This window comes from Juglans microcarpa x Juglans regia, chromosome 1D, assembly GCF_004785595.1.
Source record: "Juglans microcarpa x Juglans regia isolate MS1-56 chromosome 1D, Jm3101_v1.0, whole genome shotgun sequence".
NCBI classification, from domain to species: domain Eukaryota; kingdom Viridiplantae; phylum Streptophyta; class Magnoliopsida; order Fagales; family Juglandaceae; genus Juglans; species Juglans microcarpa x Juglans regia.
The window spans coordinates 19,747,280-19,769,903 of NC_054594.1; the positions used below are offsets into that span (position 1 = coordinate 19,747,280).

Below are 22,624 nucleotides of genomic sequence, written 5' to 3' on the forward strand. Positions count from 1 at the left end.
AAAGAAAGAAAGAACAGTGGCTTTTTGAACAACATTGACATGGTATGACGTACTGGGTAGTAAGGGGTACTATGGCTAGCTATTGGAAACAACCCCAGGCCAGAAGGTGGAATTTTGAAAATAAAAACATTGGAAAAGAGAGAAAATATCCTAACTAAGTTGTCATTATCATTATCGAATGGCCACGTACACCAAGTCTATGCAACAATATAGATCGCTGAAGCAGCAAGGTTAGCAACCCTTGTCATGACCCTCATCATCGATCGTCATCGTCATCATCAATCAAGAACCACAATTTCTGATCAGGTAGGTTGTGCAGTTACGAGCCCCTCGCCTCATGATTATGAACGCTAGCTATAGATCAAATGTATACTCGATCGAAAGGTGATTGATCTTGTCTGATCTCGACCTACGTACGTTAATGATATTACAATAGAAACAAGGTGGTCAGGATGCTGTACGTTCTTCCTTCCAAAACTCCCCTTGACAAAATAAATAGATTTCATGAATATAATCCAACGAGAACAATATTAATGGAAAAGATAAACAGTATCTGATTTAACTAAAGTAGTACTTAATTTGAAGTATTGTTTGGTTCAACCTAATAAAACAGTAACAAAGATGACACCCAAAAACATGAACTACTACTAGTATTTCATGACGCAGCTGGGTGCATATATACTTGGTTAAAAATGATCAAAAGCGAGTTCAAGTGACATTGTTGTACTACTTTGACTACCTATTTTCACCGATACTACTAAACATGACTTGTTTTAAGTACAAAACGTCACACTAGTACTTGAAGAGTTGTGTAAGAACCTAAAAAACCTAATTAACACAACTCTAACTTTGGTCGCATTAATCTTTTACATGATTATTATATATGCTCTCTGTTTCTGGTATTGGTTTTAACTTTATAAAATGACCAAATTGCCACCACTGTCATGATCAATGCCACTAAACCATTTGATCCATTTTTATGAAAAACTAGTCGCACAAGAGCATTATTAATTTTTAAGTCTATTTCTGATCTAATTATCGAGTTTTTTTACTCAATTATAACAGTAATAAATTATAAGATTGAGAAAATAGTCGACGAATTAAGCGTTATAGAGGAAAAAAATATAAAGTGTTTTGAACTTTTAAACTTCCAAATTGTCTAGTGTTTTTTTATTTTTTTTTTCATGACCTTTCAAATAATATTTAACTTAAATGACTAAACTCGTGGTCATTTAATGGAGGAGAAAATGACGTGGCTCAACAAAAACAAAGCTTCTGCTTCAAAAATTGTGCATGTCATAGTATTGTAAATTAGATATAATTATAAACAAAACGATTTTGAGAGGAATAAGATGTGTGGAGTGGAAGAGCAAGAGACGGAGATTCATGTGATAACTACCATTGAAGTGCAAACTAAACAGCCATTCTTTTGTTAGTCATTAAAAAAAAGTAACTAGCCATTAAAAACGAGCAAGTAGTCATTAAAAAACAATGAACAATAATAAAATGGTTGGAGATTAAGGCCATGTTTGCACACTTAGATGAGATCATTAAAAATAATTTCCTTCCCAAACCACTACAACAGAAGTGGTTTTACTACAATAGAAGTTGTAGTGGTTTTATTACAACATAAGTGGTTTTCTGGGATGGAAATTTTCGTCCCAAAATATTAATTTATTGGGATAAAAAAAATCATCCCAAGGTCGTTCCAATAACAGTGTTCATAAATATATTTTAGGACGAAAATATCAATTTTTTCTTAAAAAAAAAATCTTTTGGAACGAATTTGAGCAAAACTGTTCGATCGCGTTCATACATATAATTTTTTTTGGGACGATTGAATTTTGTCCCTGAATCACATTTGAATGGTACAAACGTGATGTTTGAATGCAAAATATGTTTGAACACGTCTTCGTGAGCGGTCGATCGATACAAGTTCGTTCGACCAAATAGGCATGAGGAAATGTTCGAACAAACAATTTGATGGTTGAATAGTAAAATATGTTTGAACGTGTTGAGTAAGACGTTGGATCGGACCATGATAGGATTGAACGATTTGTTATGAGATGATGTTCGAACGTTTATTTCATGTTGATTGATTTCGATCGAACGGTTTCAAGTATTGTTTGTACATTTAATATCGATTACATTCAAATGTTCACTATCAATGTTCGAATGGTTTTACTATTTTGTGCGAATAGATTTTGGTAGTTAGAACTGTAACTATTTTATTTTATCCAACAATGAAAAACCAAATAGACATACATAATATTTTTTAAAAAAATACATTACAATTTGTTCAATACTCATAAAAGTAGTGTAATAAGTGCGAACAAAATAAATAAAACAGTAGTACTAGCATTTCTTGTACATAAATAGATCCTAAAATATGTACGTATAATGTAAATTAATTGTTTGGAGACCTGAACTGTTGCGTAAGTATCTGAATTTGGAGTTGCATCTCTCTCCTGAACTCTTGTTGTTGTTGTTGTTTCATGCACATCTCCATGTCTGTTTGTTTTGCTAATTGAGCATCTAACTCATGCTGCCTCATAGTCAATTCTTCGATATTAAAATTCATTTTCTCTAACACTATAAAAGTGTTAGAGGCAAATCTGGACGATGAGGAAAAGCTAGAAGGCTTTACACAGCGATCCAAAGCCCTCAAATATCATGAACGTTGACCTAAAACTTATGTAAAAATTTTAACATCACTTGTTGAGGAATTTTGATCTGACACAGATTCAGCCCGTAAGGCAACCATTTTATCCTACACACAAGAGAAAGAATTAATATCGTCACAAATATTCAAATATGTTTAATTAAAACAGATTATAATACTTATATAATTTCACGGGCATCGGAATGAGTCCACTCTCCATTATGATCAGTATGTGATGCAATATATAATTTTGTCAGATCATAATTGGTATCTGACTCTTGTAGAGCCTACATGATGAATTTTCAACTTCGATCTATTTGTTTTGTTTATAGAATTTCATTCCTATATAGAAGTTGTAAATATTAGGAAGCAAAAATTATAAATAGGACACGTAAAAAAATTCATTTAATTTATTTTATATGATGGATCCTCAAACATGTCACCAAGTTTTTTCCAATTAGAAGGTCGAACATTCTGAAAAAGATGTTGGTGTGCATCTTCCTTGTTCTCAAACTTATTATAATGCTCATGACACATCGCCTTATATTTATGAAATGCATTACATATAATCTCATCGACAGTCTTACACTCCCCTCTCCTACCAAAATTTAGTTCGAAGTTATCATTAAAAAAAATATATACACAGAGATATTATCATTGAGAATATTCTAATTTTTTCATACATAATAAATATTATTAATATAAATCAATTATTTAAACATTACCAAACAATCCTTCTTGATAAGTTCTTTACATTTTTGGAGATTTTCTGCCATTAATTCGTAGTCAAAGGTGCACAAGTTCATGTAAGAGCACCCACATGCGATGTAAGCCAAACTGCTGGTTGTCCTTCACCTCTGGTATGTTCGTCAGTAATGTTAACCTTTATCTTATCCAGCTTACGATATTTTTCCAAAATCATGCCTTTAATAGTGTCTCGACTTTGACGAGATTGTACTGTTAACTCTATAAAATATAATATTCGTTGTAGAAACAAAGTAAATGATAGTTAGAAACGATGTAATATATCTATTTTATGACCTTAATTGAAACAAAATGAGTATTATATTTTTACCTTATTCTATAAAGTTAATCTCTAGTGGTGAGTCAGACAGAGAGTCAGGAACAGTTGGAGATGGGATGCAAACTTCCTTCCTATTCGGTGGCATAATTTCGAAACATTAATACATGCATTACATAAAAGATTTGTCATGAAGTGTAATGTGAACACAAAACTGGTCAATCATTTGTATCAATTTCATTTAACCATTCGCCCTCATCATCTATAGATACTTCAGATGACTCAACATTTTGCTCAACTGTCGTATCAACAATTTCAGCCTCAATATCTTCCCTATGTAATGGAATCATCTCATACTGGCTTAAATCCACAAATAAGTTAAAGACGGGTTGACTCTCTTGGTATGCTTGTTAAGTAGAAGGATTATCTTCTTTTTCAATTTGTCTTTCCATCTTAGAGATAACATCATATATATTTCTTGGAGAAAACTTTTGTACTACTTGCCATTGATTTTCTAACTCAACATCATCTAAGTAGAATACTTGAGATGCTTGGGAAACCAAAATAAAAGAATCATCTTCATACCCTTTTTTTGATGTATTAATACTAAAAAATATTCATCATCACGGATTCCCCTTCAAAGATTGCTTAAATCCCACAAATCACACTTAAACAGATACACAACAAGCTTCTTCAAATATCTCATTCCAGTTATATCGAACATAACCCTATAAAAATCAATATTTTCTCCATCATGACTTCATTCTACTAGGACACACTATTTTGTGTTTTTCTGCAGCATTCTCAGTCTATTGTGTGGTACCTACTTTCTCGAGAAATACTTGCAGAATATTGAGCAACGCATCTCTAGGGGTCACACGCCCAATGCATACAGTTCGTCTGATATATCATTTGGATTACTCGCATGAATTTATACAACCTACATATTGAATAAAGCATAAACATACAAAAATAAACAATTAATAAATTTTTTTGATAATGCAAACTCGCATCTGTAATGTCATTACCCGTTGTTCAAACCATTTCGGGAACTCCTCTTCATGTTTCTGGTTTATATCATTTACTTTTAATTCTTTGAGCACATTAATAAGATCACTAAAATTGAAGATAACCAAATAACTTATATTCTTACAATTTTTTAAGTAAATCGCAATATTAATTAACAAATAATGACAACTTACTTCAAGTGGCTCTTTATCTCAGGGCAATTGTTCAACACGTACTACTGAGCTTTCTCGAACTCTTTTTCGCACAAATCATAAGCACGCGCTACACCTAATGGACGTACTTGTTGGGAAAATACAGAAAATCCATTTCGTTGTCTTGCTTTATCAGCATCATAGTTTCTTTCTGGCCGATCAAATCTCGTGTCAACTCCATGGAAGTATTTGGAACAGTATGTATGCCACTCATCATCAATATATGTTTCTACAATTGATCCTTTTGGGCGTGCCTTGTTACTCATTGTGTGTTTCAACTTTCCAAAGAACCGTTCAATGGGATATATCCATCTATACTGGACTGGTCCTGCAAGTCAAGCCTCACGTGGTAAATAAACGGCAAAGTTAATCATAACATCAAAGAATAACGGTGGGTAAATACTCTTCAGCTTACATAATAATATTATAGCAATTTCTCATTCCATACGATCCAAAGCTTCTATATTCAATGTTCTAGCACACATGTCTTTAAAAAATGCACCCAACTTAGTCAAAACCATACGCACATCTCTTGTCAAGTACCCACGAATACCAATAGGCAAGATACATTACAAAAATACATGATAATAATAACTTTTTAATCCAGTAATTTTCTAGTCATTTGTTCGTACACACCTTGTTAGATTTGAGGCACAATTGTCTAGTAATTTAATTTTTATTTGCCATTCACAAAATGTGGCCCTTTTATTCCTTGACATTGTATACCACCCAATTGGCATGTAGACAGATGAACCACTTTGTTGTAAGTCCAATCTTATTCTCAACTGCTTCAGATCCTTCCATGAGTTTAATGTATCATTTATTTTGCCTTCAATTAATATCAATGTTTCCAACACAGACTCACATATATTTTCCTCAATATGCATAACATTGAGACTATGCTGCAATTTTAATGTCGACTAGTACGAGAGTTCAACTCATTAGCAGTTCATTTTTTCTTCCGTTACTTTTTACCAAATTCATTACAACCAACATCTATAAATTGTGCAAGTACATCTTTGCCAGACAAATACGGTGGAAGGTGCCCCCATTCAACAGTGCCATCAAATATCCTAGAATTTTCACGCCATTTATAGTCACCATGTAAAAATCGACGATGACCCATGAAGTATAGTTTCCTTCCATACATAAGCCATTCAGATTGAGTATATTTGTTACAAGTCAGACATGCTATTTTCCTCTAAGTACTCCAACTTGACAAGTTTTCATAAGCGAAAAAATCATTTATTGTCCATAACACGGCAACATGCATCTTGAACGACTTGTTTGTTGATGAATTAAATGTTAGGACCACATTCTCCCACAAACCTTTCAATTATGCAATCAATAGCTGTAAGTGTACGTCTATATATTTTCTGTTAATCTCAAATCTGGAATTAGCAAACTCATCATGAAATATGGATCTTTCACACACTCTCACTGTGGTAGATTATATGGCATAAGTACAACTAACTAAGTATTATGACTAGTACTCATATTCCCAAACGGATTAAATTCATCTTTTGTCAACCCAAGTCACACATTACGAGGTTCTTCAGCAAACCATGGGTGTTCCAAATCAAATTCCTTCCAAATTTGAGAGTCAACAGGATGTGACAAGACACCATCATTCATAACTCTGGATGATGAGTGTCGCGTAATGTCTACAACCGTTGCACATGATATAAATAACCGTTGTGATCTAAGTATCAATGGAAAGTGGTGTATGACCTTTCGCAGCACATTCTACTTCTTAGATACCATCTTGATTCATGACAAATAAGACACTTGTTCAATTGCTCATTCTCTCGCCAAAATAATACACAGTCATTCTTACATACATGTATTATATTGTAATCAAACCTGAGTCTTTGTTTCAACTGTTTTGCTTCATAGAACTTGCTAGGTAAAATATTGTCTAATGGAAGTGCCTTTTTAAACAGTTCGAGTAACATATTGACAGCCTTAATAGATAATCAGTACATGGATTTTATGTGAATCAGTCTAACTGTAAATGACAACTTACTGTGCCTTCTGCATCTTGGATATAACTCATGCTGTGAATCATTTCACAAGCGTACAAAAGTGTTTTGACCCACATCATTTGAATTTGATGTGTCCATATCACTTTCATTCATAAACATTCCCGCACCAGTGTCACTCAGTATTTATTTCATATCCTCATCGTATTCATCACCAACAACCTTTAGCTATACATCTTCATCAATGTTTTCTTCTTCATGTGGAGGCTTGAATGGCGTTGGATATAGTTTGCCGTGTAAGACCCAATTAGTATAACCTTAGTTAATATTTTTGACAAACAGACACTCTCTCACCAATCCATTTTATGATAATGCAAATTTTTTTGCATTGTCGGCATGGGCCTAATACGCTCGTCATTATTGTAGAACATGCGAACTCTAAGAATTTCTTAACACCATCAGCATATATATTGTAATCCTCACCCAAGCGATCTTTAACTCGCATCCAACTCTTATCCATGCGTAATACCCTATTACAAGCAGTCACATGGGCATCAACAAGCAATCATGTATCTAACATATTATGTAATTTCTTCATTTCACCAGGTAGTTGGTCCTATTCCATTCAAGATTGTAAGATCATAGTTGTCCATCTATCAACTATTATCTGTCACGTCTAACGAAATTTCGGCAGCATCTCCCCAGAGTTCTCCAAATATGCTCTTTTGGTTGTGTGCACCGACAAGTAAAACGTCAATGCACCATCACCGAAATTGCATATTCGGAGAACAACAAGGGATGACTCTACTAAAATCATAATGTCAGACGTGAACAGATACAGTTGGATAGTTTGCAAGAATGATCTTATAATCCCAAATTATCCAATCTGGACAATTCAAGAGTTATCAATCAACTGTTCAATGAGATTGATAACTCTCAAATGGGTCTAAGGTTTATTTCTATGCAACATACAATTACTCTCATGTAATACACAACAACAATTCAAGATACAAGAATATATCAAACAACAGATAATTATATAATTAAGGTATTATTTTTTTGTTATATGATTTAATTGTGTTATATGATTTTCTTAAATATAATCAATTGTACTATATGATTTTCTTAAATCTAATATATTGTGCTATATGATTTTCTTGAGTCTAATTAATTGTACTATTTATTCACTTCGGAGCATTTTTTTAAGTATTAGTTATAGTTTATTATTATGTTCTTCTATTGTGTAGTTTATGTTAACTACTTTTGACCAAGTATTTTTTATTAGTATATTTATTCACTTGAGTGCATGTTTTTAAGTATTAATTATAGTTTATTATTATGTTCTTCTATAGTGTTATTTATGTTAACAACTTTTGACCAAGTATTTTTTACTAGTATATTTATTCACTTGGGTGCATGTTTTTAAGTATTAATTATAGTTTATTATTATGTTATTATGGACTTTTTTTTTTGAAAGAGAGCAATAATGGGTGGGTTATTATCTTAGTATTATAATGATGGTGATGAATGTATGGAAGTGAGAAGCAAATTCTTCAAAGCTCGAATGAACGGAAATTCTTCTTCCCGCTTTCTTTTTTCATTTTTTTTTTAAATAATATAATGCAATGTAGCAATACTGAATTACTTATAAACGTACACTGTTTTCAATTGAGTTGAATGGAATGAAATACAAATACATACATACTACACACAATAAGAGTTAACAACATAATATAGAGTACTTGGCAAACATACACCAACTAAATGTAATGTGATAACTTTTCCATTGATTTGTTTTTTCTCTAATAACAATTGTAAGCGGGGTTTTCCTCCCCTTTCGGCCTATATAGCAAGTCTACGGGAGAAATAAGTCAGATAGTCCAGTCAAGCCCAACGACCCTTCTCCAAAAGGAGCCAATGGGCCTCTGCGGAGTACTCTGCCCATGAGCAAAACCCACCCACGAAGCAACCCATGCATGGATAAAGCAGACCCCTCGGCGAACCTACACAGGCAGGTGAACGAAAAATATAGAGAACTCTTGATCTTCTGATAGCAGGCATGGAGGGTCTCAACAGGGAACACCTGTAGAGTAAAGTTAGTTAGGAAGCCACGTCGCATTAATGGCGCCACCCCCGGACTCCACGCCGCATTAATGACGCCGCCCCAGAAGCTACTCCGCATTAAAATATTCTGACTAAATAAACAGTAGAAATGACATAGGCTCTTCAAAGTCAGGGATAAGCTGTCCCCACCAAAAATCAAGTATAAAAGTCGATCTCTATGTACAAAGAACTTTCTTTGATTCCTCCAAGCTCATACACAAACTACTAAGGAGATATACTAATTTTAACATTGGAGCCTCCACCAGGCCTCCCACTCTCCTTGTTTGCCCAATTGTGCATGTGAAAGACTGAAGACCCAAGTTGCTGGAACCCAATTCAAAGGCATACAAAACACGACATTAATAACAACAAAACATATAGTACCTAGAGAGCTTCAGTTCTACCAAGGAGAGCTTAGAAAGACACAAAAGAAATAAAATAAAGCAAAGAAATTGAATCATCAACATATTTGGCTAAACATATTTGACCTCTGAAAATAGCTCTAGCTATCTTTATTGTTCATTAACTAGTTCGCTATATAATGCTTTTGAAGGGAATTGACTAGAATATAGCCAAGCAGTGGCTTTGCCAAGCCCACTATAGAATGCTCTAAAACTTCAACTAGTTGGGCAAGTGGAAATTTAATTTGACTAAGATAAGATGAGATGAATTAAGATTAAAATTAAAAGTTGAATAAAATATTATTAGAATATATATTTTTAATATTATTTTTGTATTGAGATTTGAAAAAGTTAAATTATTTATTTTATTTTATGTGAAAATTTGAAAAAGTTATAATGATTAGATGAGATGAGTTGAGTTGAAAGGAGTTGTGAAAACAAACCAGGCCTAACTCAAATGGATATTGCCACTTCAGAATTAATAAAGCAAATTAAGCCTCGCTTAGACAAAAAAATTTCAATCCTATCATGAGCAACTAAAGGAACTGCCGGCAGTGGTGCTAGAGATGGTGACAAAAGCACGTTGAGGTGATGGCAACGCCTAATTGGATAGAGGCAGTAGTGGTTATTAGGTAGATGTGACCAAGCAGATCCAAGAGCCATGGAGATGTTAACGAAAGCATGTTGAGGGATGGTGACAGCTTTAATCAACAGATATAGTAATGGTTATCATATAGATATGATACTGCAGATCTAAGAGTGGTTCAACTATGGATTTTGCTACCAGTTCTATACCGATGGAAGGGGTGGCATGTTTCAAGAGGTGTGTAACATATCAAATGCCTATGGAAGGCATGATGTGAAAGACGGTGTTAAACGGTGACAGCGTAACAATAGTGCTACTTGTACTAGCGGCCATAGTTATTATAAAAAACTTGATAGCACGAGTTTCAGATGCACTCAAGCAATACTGTATCTTATATTAAACTAGATGAAAACAATTTAGGAGATTGTTGCCAATGTGTAAGGTGACGGATGCAATTCATTCAGACTGAAGGATAGATTTTCTGTACGAGGTGAAAACAATTAACCAGAATTATAGGTAGTTAAGCAATTACTTTAACGAATAAAACTCAGTACTCATTCTGATGAAACGTGATGAAAATAACGAAGACAGGAAAAACCAGTAATCACATAACTATATGAAATCTCTGGTCCACAAACAAAGTGTGGCGGTTGAGGTTATAAGTTTTAATCCCATCCAGATGCATGAGTTGTTTTACCTATCAGAGAGAGAGAGAGAGAGAGTAAAAGATAATGTCGAGAAAAAATAACCATCAGAAAATGACTATGAACGATAGATTTATGATTTGCTAAACAACAGTGGAAGATATGCATGAAGATCTATGACAGCAACAAAAAACGAAAATCAGACATTAAAAATGTCAGAAAGAGAATATGTGTTAGCAGCAATCATACAGCTGACTCCATCATTGGTACAAGAGAGGTTTTGTGATAGTTCATTGCACCAGGAATTATTACAACAATGCATTTCAAATACACATCAGACATGAGATCAACCATTAACTACCAAACCCAGTCAATTTCAGCTGACGAGAAAAAGTGCAGTGGGAAAAAAGATGATCAGATTTGTGTACTGCTGTAACAAAAACAGACATACCAAGGGGAACAATTGTTTGACGTTTGACATACCTATCCAAATCAAACGAGCTAAAGAAAACAACTCCCCCCAAACAAAATTAGTGCATTATCCCTTTGGTGACCGTCTTCCATGTACGGCTCCAGAAATCCCGTCTTCCATGTACGGCTCCAGAAATCCAATAAACTGAAATGAGAAGCAATAGTAGCCTTTCTTTATTGTTTTACCAAAGAACATATCATATGCTTAAGCTCCACCTGTCTCATTAACAGTATCTTACAAGTACATTAAAAGTAGTTATTGACATATTCTCTCTGGATAGTACGCCAAATAAATGAGAATTGATAAAAGAAAAAATATATGACTATACATCCTATGTATCTAATTCAAAGAGAGCAGAAAAAACGCATGCATCCTCGCGCAAGGAACAAATCCTTTGGGCCAAATACAAATAATTCAAAACCAGTAGAGTATATGCATTTGATGTCAAACAGATACCTCACTTCCATCTTTAGACCACCTTGCACCATATCCACCAGCGACTCTTATTTCAAAGACAACACCATGAGGTGGGACAATATGCACATTCAACCAGCCACAATGTGCTATTAAGTGACGTATGACATCCATTGCAAGCTTATTTTTGTCAGAATCTGGAGAGAGCACAATTAATAGGAGGAAAACAATGGCCAATAAACAACATAAGAAATACAATATAAAGATAATATGAAACATGTTGTACATTTAATGTACTTCAGTTAATTGATTTTCAAGGAATCCCACAGCTATACTGACCTCTAATGCGTAAAACTTTTCAATTTCCAGTACTCAATCAATGTGCACTTTATTGCTAGATGGGATGATGCAAGAGATATTGCTTAGGAGGTCAGACCTTTATTTTATTGAATAGTCTTTGCTTTTCCTATCTAACTTGCACCAATAAAAAGGAAGATGCATGAATCTCTTCTAATCTAAACAAGGATTCAAACCGGTATAATAAAGATTTCTAAGGTAGGCATGCCTGTGCTCATGGAGAAAAATATCTCATATTATCCAATATCCATTACTTTGTGGCTACCTATCAATCAAAATAATTCCACCTTTGTGTCTTTAAAAAGTACCTGATTCCTTTCATTCAGATTTGTCTTGGTTTTCAAGGGCAGGCTAGCATAAGAGGTCATTTAAAATAATCAAGTCTAATGATTAACAATTTGAATATTTAGTTTCGGAAGGCAAAACATAAAGAGTGAAGAATAGTTTGTGTTCCACAATGCATGAGGAAATAATGATTGATGTAATACCATTGTGAGCACCTCTCTATCAGGTGTGAACCCTAGATAGGGGCCACCAGTCATGCGTGCATGGATGGCAACAGCTCAGCCAATGACTGCGTCTGGATGACTGAGAGTTGGAGGCTGTTACTGCCACAATTGTTATTCTGCATTTTACTTTATTGTTGTATGATTTGTTTATCAGAATTTGGGTTGTGTTATTTTCTTAAGTGGGCTATCAGCCAAAGTGTGACTAGGATTTAATTCCTCTAGAATGAGAGAGTAATTTGTAGGAATTATTCTCATTTAAAATTCGAAATATAGGTACAAGGCAGTATATATAGATTACAGCTGAAGAGAAAAAAGGAAAGAATAAAGTAGGAAAGAATAAATTAAATGCTAACTTCTAAGGAAACTAAATCTCCTAGAATATTCACACATTTACACCCAATATCTCCTAGAATACAGCAGAGTTGACTAGGCAGATTTTGGAAACTTTCCAACACTCCCCCTCAAGCTGGTTTGAAGATGTCTTCCATAGCCAGCTTGCCGATTAAGTTTTCAAACTGTTTCTTAGGCAGTCCCTTTGTAAGTATATCTGCTACTTGCTCAGCTGTAGAAATATAGGGCAAACAGATTACCCCCCTATCTATTTTCCTTGATGAAATGCTTGTCCACCTCCACATGTTTTGTTCTGTCATGAAAAACTCGATTGTGAGCAATAGTTATTGCAGCTTTATTATCACAATACAGTTTCATTGGTAATGAACTAGTAACTTTCAACTCTTCTAGCAATCTTTTAATCCACAGTGCTTCACAAATTCCATGAGCAACAGCCCTAAACTCAGCCTCTGTACTACTCCTTGCCACCACATTTTGTTTCTTGTGTAGCCATGTTACTAAATTTCCTCCAACAAATGTGCAATAGCTAGAAGTTGATCTTCTATTAGTGACACTTCCAGCCCAAACTGCATCAATGTATATTTCAACTTGTAAACTCCCATGACCTCCAAACAATAAGCCTTTACCTGGAGTCCCCTTTATGTATCTTAGGATTTTGTATATAACATCAAAATGTTCAGGTCCTGGTGAGTGCATAAACTGGCTTACCACACTTGTTGCAAAGGCTATGTCAGGCCATGTGTGAGAGAGATACAAGAGTTTCCCTACCAATCTTTGGTATTGTTCTCTATTGATTACTTCTTCAGGTTTAGCTGGTTGGAGTCTTAGATTAGGCTCTATAGGTGTTTCTGCAGCTTTACAACCTAAAAAATCTGTTTCTCCAAGTAAATCAAGAACATATTTTCGTTGGGAAACAAATATACCTTTCTTTGACCTTGCAAACTCTATGCCAAGAAAATATTTCAAGTTACCTAATTCTTTGATTTCAAACTCCTTAGCAAGAATCTTCTTTAATTTGTAAATTTCATTACTGTCATCCCCTGTCAGAATAATATCATCAACATAGACAATAAGTATAGCTACTTTGCCTCCACCAGTGCGTCTATAGAACATAGTGTGGTCAGCTTGACCTTGGCAGTAGCCGTGACTCTTTATTACCTTCCCAACGTGTTCAAACCAAGCTCTAAGAGATTGCTTAAGTCAATCTAAAGACTTCCTCAATCTGCACACCTTCCCCTTGCCTTCTTTGCCTTCAAATCCTGGTGGTAGATCCATAAAAACTTCCTACTCTAGGTCTCCATTTAAGAAGGCATTCTTCACATCTAATTGATACAAGGGCCAGTTTGAATGGACTGCTAGGGATAGTAACACACAGATTGAGTTCATCTTGCCTACAGGAGCAAAAGTTTCCTGGTAGTCAATTTCATATGTTTGAGTGAACCCCTTTGCCACAAGTCTTGCTTTGTACCTCTCTATACTACCATCAGCCTTGAATTTGACTGTAAATACCCATTTACAGCCCACAGTCTTCTTCCCTTTTGGTAGATCACCAATTTCCCAAGTGCCATTAGCAATTAGTGCATTCATCTCTTCTTTAACAGCCAATCTCCATTCCGGGTGATCCAAGGCTTCCTGAATGGTTCTTGGAATAAACAAGTGAGAAATATTGGATGTAAATGCCTTATGAGTATCAGAAAGTCTATGATAGGATAGATGTTTGGCAATAGGATGTGTGGTGCAGGTTCTAACTCCTTTCCTAAGGGCTATAGATAAGTCTAGATCAGCAGAATTGTCTTTAAAAGGAGCAGGAGTGGAAGAGTTACCTGGTGTATTGGAAGGACCAACTTGTAAAGGTGATGATGATTGGCTTTGCTCCGGATTGGAAGAATGATTTCTATTATTTTGACGATCTCTTCTTCTAGTATAAACACGAAGTTCAGATGAGGTAATATCTGGAAGTATTTCTCCCACTGGTTGTGAATCACTTATGCCTTGTACAGGTAGACTAGGAATTCCATTATTTTCACTGGATAAATTTTCTGTTTCCTGACCTTTTAAAGGAGTATGGATGTTCATGTCAATGTCAATGAAAACATTTAGAAAAAGATTAGAAGTTTGCCAGAACTCATCTTCACTTTTCTCTTTCTCCCCCTGAAGATAGTTATGGCTAAAGTAAGGCTGTTTTTCAAGGAAAAAGACATCCATACTGATGTGAGTTTTCTTTGTAATAGGGTTAAAACATTTGTACCCTCTATTATTAGGAGCATATCCGAGGAAAACACATTTTTTTGCCCTAGGGTCAAGTTTGGACTGAAGATGGGTTGGTATATGAACAAAAATAGTGCACCCAAAAACTTTTAGTTGTAAATCTGATGTTACTCGACAAGTAGGGAAAAGCTCCTTTAGGCAGGCTAAAGGAGTGATGTATTTTAAAACACAAGTAGGCATCCTATTAATGAGATAACAGGCAGTCAAAATAGCATCACCCCATAAATATTTAGGAACATGCATAGAAAACATGAGGGCACGTGCAACCTCTAATAAATGACGATTTTTCCTCTCCGCAATACCATTTTGTTGTGGGGTGTCACGACAAGTAGATTGATGTTGAACACCTTTTGCTGACAAAAAAGTTCCTAAGCTTTTGTTAAAGTATTCAGTACCATTATCACTTCTAAGAATACTGATTTGTGTTTGGAATTGATTTTCAACCATATGATAAAAATCCTTGAATAATTTTTCAACTTCAGATTTATCAATCATCAAATACACCCAACACAACCGTGTATGATCATCAATAAATGTCACAAACCATTTTTTTCCAGATGCAGTAGTGATTTTGGAGGGACCCCAAACATCACTATGAATTAAATAAAAAGGTTTTAAAGCACAATAACCTTTTGATTGATAAGTGTTCCGATGACTCTTAGATAAATGACAAGTATCACAATGAAGAGAGTTGCAATCAACAATTTTAAATAAGCTAGGAAACAAATGTTTTAAATAGAGAAAACTAGGATGTCCAAGTCTAAGATGCCAAAGCATAATTTGTTCTCGTACAGGCATTGAACTAGTACTACTACTACTCAAACCCTGAGCTTGTTTAATGTTGAATAGGGTCTCATCAAAATAATAGAGTCCATCAATCATCCTAGCACTGCCAATCATCCTCCCCGAGAGTTGGTCCTGAAATTCACAATGAGAATCAAAGAATATGACACTGCAGTTAGAATCTCGTGAGAGTTTACTAACGGACAACAAATTACAAGCAAGTTTAGGAACATGAAGGACAGATTTTAGTTCAATTTTGTCAGAGATTTGGACAGAACCTATTCCTGCAATGGATGAGAAACTTCCATCTGCAATTCTGACTTTTTTATTACCAGGACAAGGGTAATAAGATTGAAAAAATTGTGAAGTACTAGTCATATGGTCGGATGCACCAGAATCAATAATCCATGGTGCAAGAGTTAAGCCACAAGAGTAGGTACTAGGGGTATCACCTGTTTGGGCCAAGGAACCAGTAGGAGGACCGGATGTAGGAGTGGATTTCAGCAATTGAAGAAGATGATCCACCTGCTCAGCACTTAGGAAATTAGCCTTTACTTCATTGACTCTAGGGGCTATATAGTTGCTGCTAGAGGTTCCAGATTTGCTGCTCTTCCAGTTTGCAGGCTTTCCATGGAGTTTCCAGCAAGTCTCTCTAGTGTGACATGGTTTATTGCAATAATCACACCATACCCGAGGCTTATCTTCAAACCTCCTTTGGTTAGAATAGGACCGCTGTGCAGAAATATTGGCAGTGGACAGATCTGTGCTAGTAGCACAATAAGGAGCAGGGTTGGCAGCAACTAAAGCAGAGTTCTCCACAGTTTCATCCTCCTTTTTTTTCATCATGACATTCCGACGACAATCTTCTCTTTGCACCTCAGAAAATACCTCCCCAAGTGGAGGTAATGGCTGTCTCCTTAGAATCCTTCCCTAACTTCATCAAATTCATCATTAAGTCCAGCCAAGAATTTAAAAATTCTGGCATTCTCTACCATCTTCTTATTATGATTGCAATTATCAGAATTTTTCCATTCATAATCATTGAATAAGTCTAAATCCTGCCAAAGTCCCTTAAAAACATTGAAATACCTGGTCACACTGCCTTCTCCTTGGTGAGTATTGCTGATTTTCTGTTGCAATTCATATATCTGAGAGTAATTTCCAAGGTCAGAATACATCTGACTAACATTGTCCCAGAGCTCCTTTGTAGTCGAATAGCACATGTAGTTGGCACTAATTTCTTAATCCATAGCATTCACAAGCCATGCCATCACCATGGAATTTTCTGCATCCCATAACATATGATGGGTTTGTTTTCTCGGGCTCTTTGGTTTCACCAGTCAAGTACCCTATCTTCCCTCTCCCTTGAATATACATCCTGACTGATTGTGACCAGCGTAGGAAGTTTGCCTCATTCAGTCGTATGTTTGTGATTTGGACAGAGTAGGGTTCAGAATGGGTAGGTTTTGGTTCTGGTTTGTTTTTGGATTTGGCCTTGTTTGAAGTATCAACCATGGTAAAAGGCTTGACAGCAACAGAAGAGAAAGGCAAAGAAGAAGAAGGAAGAAAAACCAAGATATTAGGGGCTGATTTGAGCTGCCAGAGGGAATAGGATTTTTAGATGAATCAGAAAAGGAACCTTGCTCTGATACCATCTAGAATGAGAGAGTAATTTGTAGGAATTATTCTCATTTAAAATTCGAAATATAGGTACAAGGCAGTATATATAGATTACAGCTGAAGAGAAAAAAGGAAAGAATAAACTAGGAAAGAATAAATTAAATGCTAACTTCTAAGGAAACTAAATCTCCTAGAATATTCACACATTTACACCCAATATCTCCTAGAATACAGCAGAGTTGACTAGACAGATTTTGGAAACTTTTCAACAATTCCTAGTCTATTTAAACCTATTTTTTGTACTGTTGTCAGATACTTTTGATGAATTAAGAACTTGATGGTTGTTTCTCTTCCTTCTTTCTATCCTATTCCCATTCCCATGGGCCTTTCCCTTCCCCTCCCATTTTTTCTTGGTTTCTATTGATTGTACTGAATAAAATTTGGTATCAAAGCATATGTCCGAAACTCCCTTTAATTCTTCTCCCTAGTTATCGCTCTCTAATCTTATAAACCTCACTAATCTCCTCTAAATTTGCTAGACTTGAAAAACATTCTTCAAAAGCCCTCAATTAATTACTATGTTTAGTAATCCAATTTTATTTCAGAGGAGATTTGAGAAAAATGGTGATAAATAATGCAAACGTTTAACACCAAACAACTGCAGAGCCACCTCCTATATGCATGCCGTAATAGTCGGACAGCTAACTATCTTTCAACCACAGAAGAGCGTCACAAGGCACCACAGCCAACACCACCATCACTCCTAAATGCAGCTCCATGGAATTAAATTTAAGTACCGAAACCAAACTTCCACCCAAATTTCATCCCTGCCACATGCGTTTTACCCGATTTCTCAGGTGCCATAAGAACTTTACTATTATGAGAACTGAAAGAAAACTCAGAAAGTTAACAAAAGAATAAGATGAACAAGGAAAAAGAAAACCACGTCTGAAGGAACAAACCACACCCTAAACAAAATGCAGGTAATTGGAGACAGAGGCACACCAAAGATTGATTGTAAGAATCTAGACCACTTCGACACAAAATCCCTCTGTGATTTGCACTGAATACCAGAGGGGGAGAGAGAGAGAGAGAGAGAGAGAGAGAATGTTTATCATGTTAACCCATACAAGGGTTTTGTATTGAATTCAAGCTTTGAATTGAGATGTGTGGCCCTGCCCACCGGATCTACACTCTAGAAGATCCAGCATGTCAAAGAACTCACTATTGCTGATTGCACAGAAATAAAGCAGAAACTAAGAGAATTGTCTACCTGTCTAATTGAGGCAATGTTTTAGATCTGTTGAATAATCTGGCAAAATGTTTTGAGTATAAGTTGATGTGTGGTGTAGTGAAAGATGAGGCTATAACCTTGTGTAAGTTTAGGAAGGTCGCTATGATAATCATAGGAAGGAACTTGTTCACCATGGATTACCACCTTTGACCAAGCGTATACCATGCTCTTAGGTAATGATAGGGTCAACAAGTTCCAGTTTACAACACGCACGGTCACCAGGAACACAGAAAGCAAATCTCAACCTTTGGGTAGTAGTTCCTTCTAGGACTGAGCAAAATATCTGAACTTCAACTCAAAGCGGAGTCAAAAAAGGAATTCTAATTATAACAAATCCCAAGTAGGTGATGGGTTTCAGAGTTCAACGAGACTCCGTAGGTCTGGCTTTGACTCCAACTTTGAATTAAAATAAATTAGTTACATATTTTAATTAAATGGTCCAATATTGTTTTCAAGATTGGACACAGCTTAGTTGGTATGATGTTTTTTTATTCAACTAATGAAGACTGAATTCAAGCTACTTGACAGCAGTTTTGTTATTTTCCAAGCCTTTAAACCTCTAAGACAGCACCATTTAACATTAGTCCTGAACGGTGCCATTCAATATTAACCCTAAATGGCGCCTCTCCCTTTCATTTCTTTAGTCTCTCGATAAATCCTCAGGCGGCAGAGCCAATTCGCACCGGGCTCTAGCCTTCAGCTAAAACGAATATGTTGCCAAGCCTTTGTTCTGCTCTTGAAAGCTCAGAGGCCACTTTACCAAAGCTACCATTTCTTGGCCCGGCGACGAACTACGAGGTTAGAAAGCCCCAATTCTACCAATGATTTCTCCATCACGTAAATCCTCAACAATTTTCATTCAGTATTTCAACTTAAGCAATGGTGGATGTTGGAATATTATGGAATCTATAATTTTTTTATGTGCTCTGCTATTAGTTTGGTTAATATTCAAAATTTTAAGGATCAATTGTAGTTTCTAAATTAGTTGTAAATTCATATTTGATTGGTTTGTTTTGATTTTCCTCCCTTTGATTGTTTCTTCTTGGTGGAAGTGATTTTTGTTTGGTATTTGTTTGGTAAACCCTTTGAAAATTTTGACAATGAACCCTGACTCCACTCCATTCTGCCTTCTCCACTCTTAATTCTGAGAAGGCAGAAGTGAGCCAGTGTTTAGGCCTTCTTGAAGTGGGAGTTGATTTTGGACTCCAACTCAGAGTCAGAGTTCGGAAGCTAGGATTCCGACTTTTTTGGAGTTAGAGCCCAACCCTAGTTCCTTACTAGAATCTTGCTGAACTCAATCCTAATGGGCACTGCTTGTTTTAAGGATAACAAAGGCAAGGGGTGGTTAGTGAAACCCCTAAGTTGAGTCATCGGGTTCAACTCTTTAAATGACAAGGCTTTGGTCATGTTCTTGCCAATTGTGCGAAAAAGGCTCTTGTCATTGACAGGAAAGTGTGTGCAAGTCAAGAAGAGGACCATGAAAAACAATGCCTGCGTGGGTGATCCAAACCATATACAAGGACGAGATGTAGTCTGATGTCATCCCCATTACTGCGGGACAAATAATCTTGGTTAGTCCTAAGCTCTTTTATATGGATGCTACAATTTATGCTTTCACAAACTTGTGCTCCTTTAAGGGTAAGAAGATCCAGCTCAACTCTCTACCCTGTAAGCCCATTAACAAAACCAAGAAAAGGGAGGCAGAAGAAAAGGTCTTAAACATCAGAAGCCCATAGAGTTTGAATGGGAAGCCAATGAAGACGGTTGCTTAAGAGATTCCATGGATTCCAATACCTGAACATAATTGAAATAACAAGATTGGGTATTTTCCAATATTTCTTATGATCATACATTGAAGCACGCACAGACAATAAATCAAATAACTTGTGGCCTATTCTCAACGAAGATTTCAGCCACGTGAAGGTGAGGTCCTCCTTGAAGTTTTTTCTCCGCATGTAATACAAAGCTTGGGAACCCAAAATAAATTTTTCCCTCTATATGCTTATCAATTTATAAAGGAGACCTGAAAGAATTTTTCTTTCTCTAACTTCTCTTTCTGTGACACACAAGCTTGGCTAAGGTCTGCCACCCCTTTAGAGGTTCCTTATATAGAGCTAGGGTAGGGATGCATTGGGAAATAACAAAATCCTATCTCCAACAAGAATTGTCTTTCAGTTATCCCGCAAGTCCTCACAATTCCTACCAATTATAAATATTATATTAATACTTCTAAAAAAATATATTAATTATTTACTGACGTTATCAATTAACTAAAACTATAAATGTGGCTCTTCATTAAATATTCATAAAAAACTAAGGTATAGTAATTTATTGTCTCCTTAATTTTTTTGAAAGTTAATCCTTGAGTACCAAATTAATAATTTGACTCGTTAGTTTATTGTCTCCTTAAAAAATTACATGGCCTATGTAAATATGATCAATCCCAATAATTTACCGCATCCTAATTTTGGAGAGAGAGATATAGTCCTACAAAATGGACAACATGCTATTGTAAATGGCTATGACCCTCAAGATGTATATCTACTCCATTCCAACAAGCTCTGCATCCTACAGATTTGATGCAAGGTGCATGGCTACCAAAGGTATAAAATAGTTTAGAGGACAAGAATGGCTTGAAAAGGGGGCAAAATCATGCAAGAATGGCTCAATTCGAGACTTTGCTTGAGTCTCCAGCGAGTCTCTGTCAAGCAAGATCCTTCCAGAGAGTTTGCATGATGACACTTACCCAACGTTTGGTTGAGCAAGAATCCAGTAGAGACTTCGCTCGACAACTTGCTCGAGCCTCAGTCGAGCAAAAATGGCTGAATAAACTTATTCAGTATTTTAGATAAAGATTTAATTCAAAATGAGTATTTAAGATAACTACGACTTTTATGAACTAGATAATAGTTATTAGGAGTTTGCCTTTAAATAAATTCGGGTTTAACTAGAGTTTGCGTAGGATTAATTTTAAAGTTATATTTTATTTTAAAGTCTTCAATTTTAAGGGTAAATAAAGGCTAGTCTAGAGTCATTTTGAAGTGATTATTATTATTCATATTGGATAATGAAAATACTCTTTGAGAGTATGTACTTAGTGCCCGGGTTGCTGCAAACCCTAAAGACACATCTATTCTATCTTTGTGATAGTGGAGTGTTTTTTATTAATATGATCCTCTTCATTTCTGATGCCGGAAAAAATTAAGAATATTCTGGAAACTAGTTGTCACCAAGAACTAAAGGATTAAGAAACAAATATAGAATCTAGCAGTTTTGCAGCATCAGACCTGGATCCCCTGCATCAATATCCTTGCAACAAGGCCTTAAACTCCTCTAAAGTTGCAAAGCTATATTTTGATGATGTCGTCAAATTATATAATCCTACAAAAACCAGTGTCTAATAGAGATGTTACATTTGTGAGCTATTTCTAGAAAACCCTCTAGCACATGGTTGGCACAAAGCTTAAATACTCCTCTGCCTACCAGAAAGATGGCCAATCTTGTTCCATGAAACCATCTGGAATGTCTAGTGGGAGACAACTACTGGAACCAGGATTCAATTCTGCCTACAGCCTAATTTGCATACAATAACTCCGTCAATAGTTTAATAGGCATTAGTGCACTTAAAATTGTGTATGGTTATAACCCAACGAAACCTTTAGATCATATTCCAATGCCTCTGCATGCTAGAGTTTTTGAGTCCCCCAAAGCATTAGATAGAGGAAGAATCTATTGAAGACTCATTTTCTGCTATCGATTATGTGCTCTCCATGAAAACCCTCCTCTTTTCTCTCTAACACCCACCCACCCACCAATCCATCCCAAAACTCAACCAGCAACTCCCCAGCCCCAAACTCAGCTAGAGGAAGGGAGAAGCTCACCCTTCCTCTTTATAAGTAAACGATTGTATTAATAAAAATAGGCATAGCCCAAATAT

At 35.7% G+C, this 22,624-nt stretch overlaps 2 protein-coding genes and 1 long non-coding RNA gene across 4 annotated transcripts in view; all 3 read right to left on the reverse strand.

Annotated features, from left to right (window-relative positions):
* Positions 1 to 10,475: 10,475 nt before the first annotated feature.
* LOC121253414 lies at positions 10,476 to 11,188 on the reverse strand. The gene is made up of 2 exons (XR_005938401.1): positions 11,103 to 11,188; positions 10,476 to 10,672 (listed from the first exon to the last, which is right to left on the reverse strand). It is a non-coding gene; the product is annotated as an uncharacterized LOC121253414 (long non-coding RNA).
* Positions 11,189 to 11,241: 53 nt separating this feature from the next.
* The window catches only part of LOC121253399, a 35,980-nt gene continuing 24,597 nt past the window's right edge, over positions 11,242 to 22,624 (reverse strand). The window contains exon 10 of one of the 2 annotated variants that reach the window (XM_041153419.1): positions 11,242 to 11,702. In XM_041153419.1, the coding sequence (XP_041009353.1) occupies positions 11,536 to 11,702 (167 nt within the window). In that variant the 3' untranslated portion in view covers positions 11,242 to 11,535. The remainder of the gene's footprint in view (positions 11,703 to 22,624) is intronic. The other variant, XR_005938400.1, reaches the window with a different exon arrangement.
* LOC121253409 lies at positions 15,621 to 17,064 on the reverse strand. Its single transcript, XM_041153426.1, has 2 exons — positions 16,226 to 17,064; positions 15,621 to 15,908 (listed from the first exon to the last, which is right to left on the reverse strand). The coding sequence occupies exons 1-2, from the start codon at positions 16,617 to 16,619 to the stop codon at positions 15,874 to 15,876; spliced, it is 429 nt and encodes a 142-aa protein (XP_041009360.1). The 5' UTR covers positions 16,620 to 17,064; the 3' UTR covers positions 15,621 to 15,873.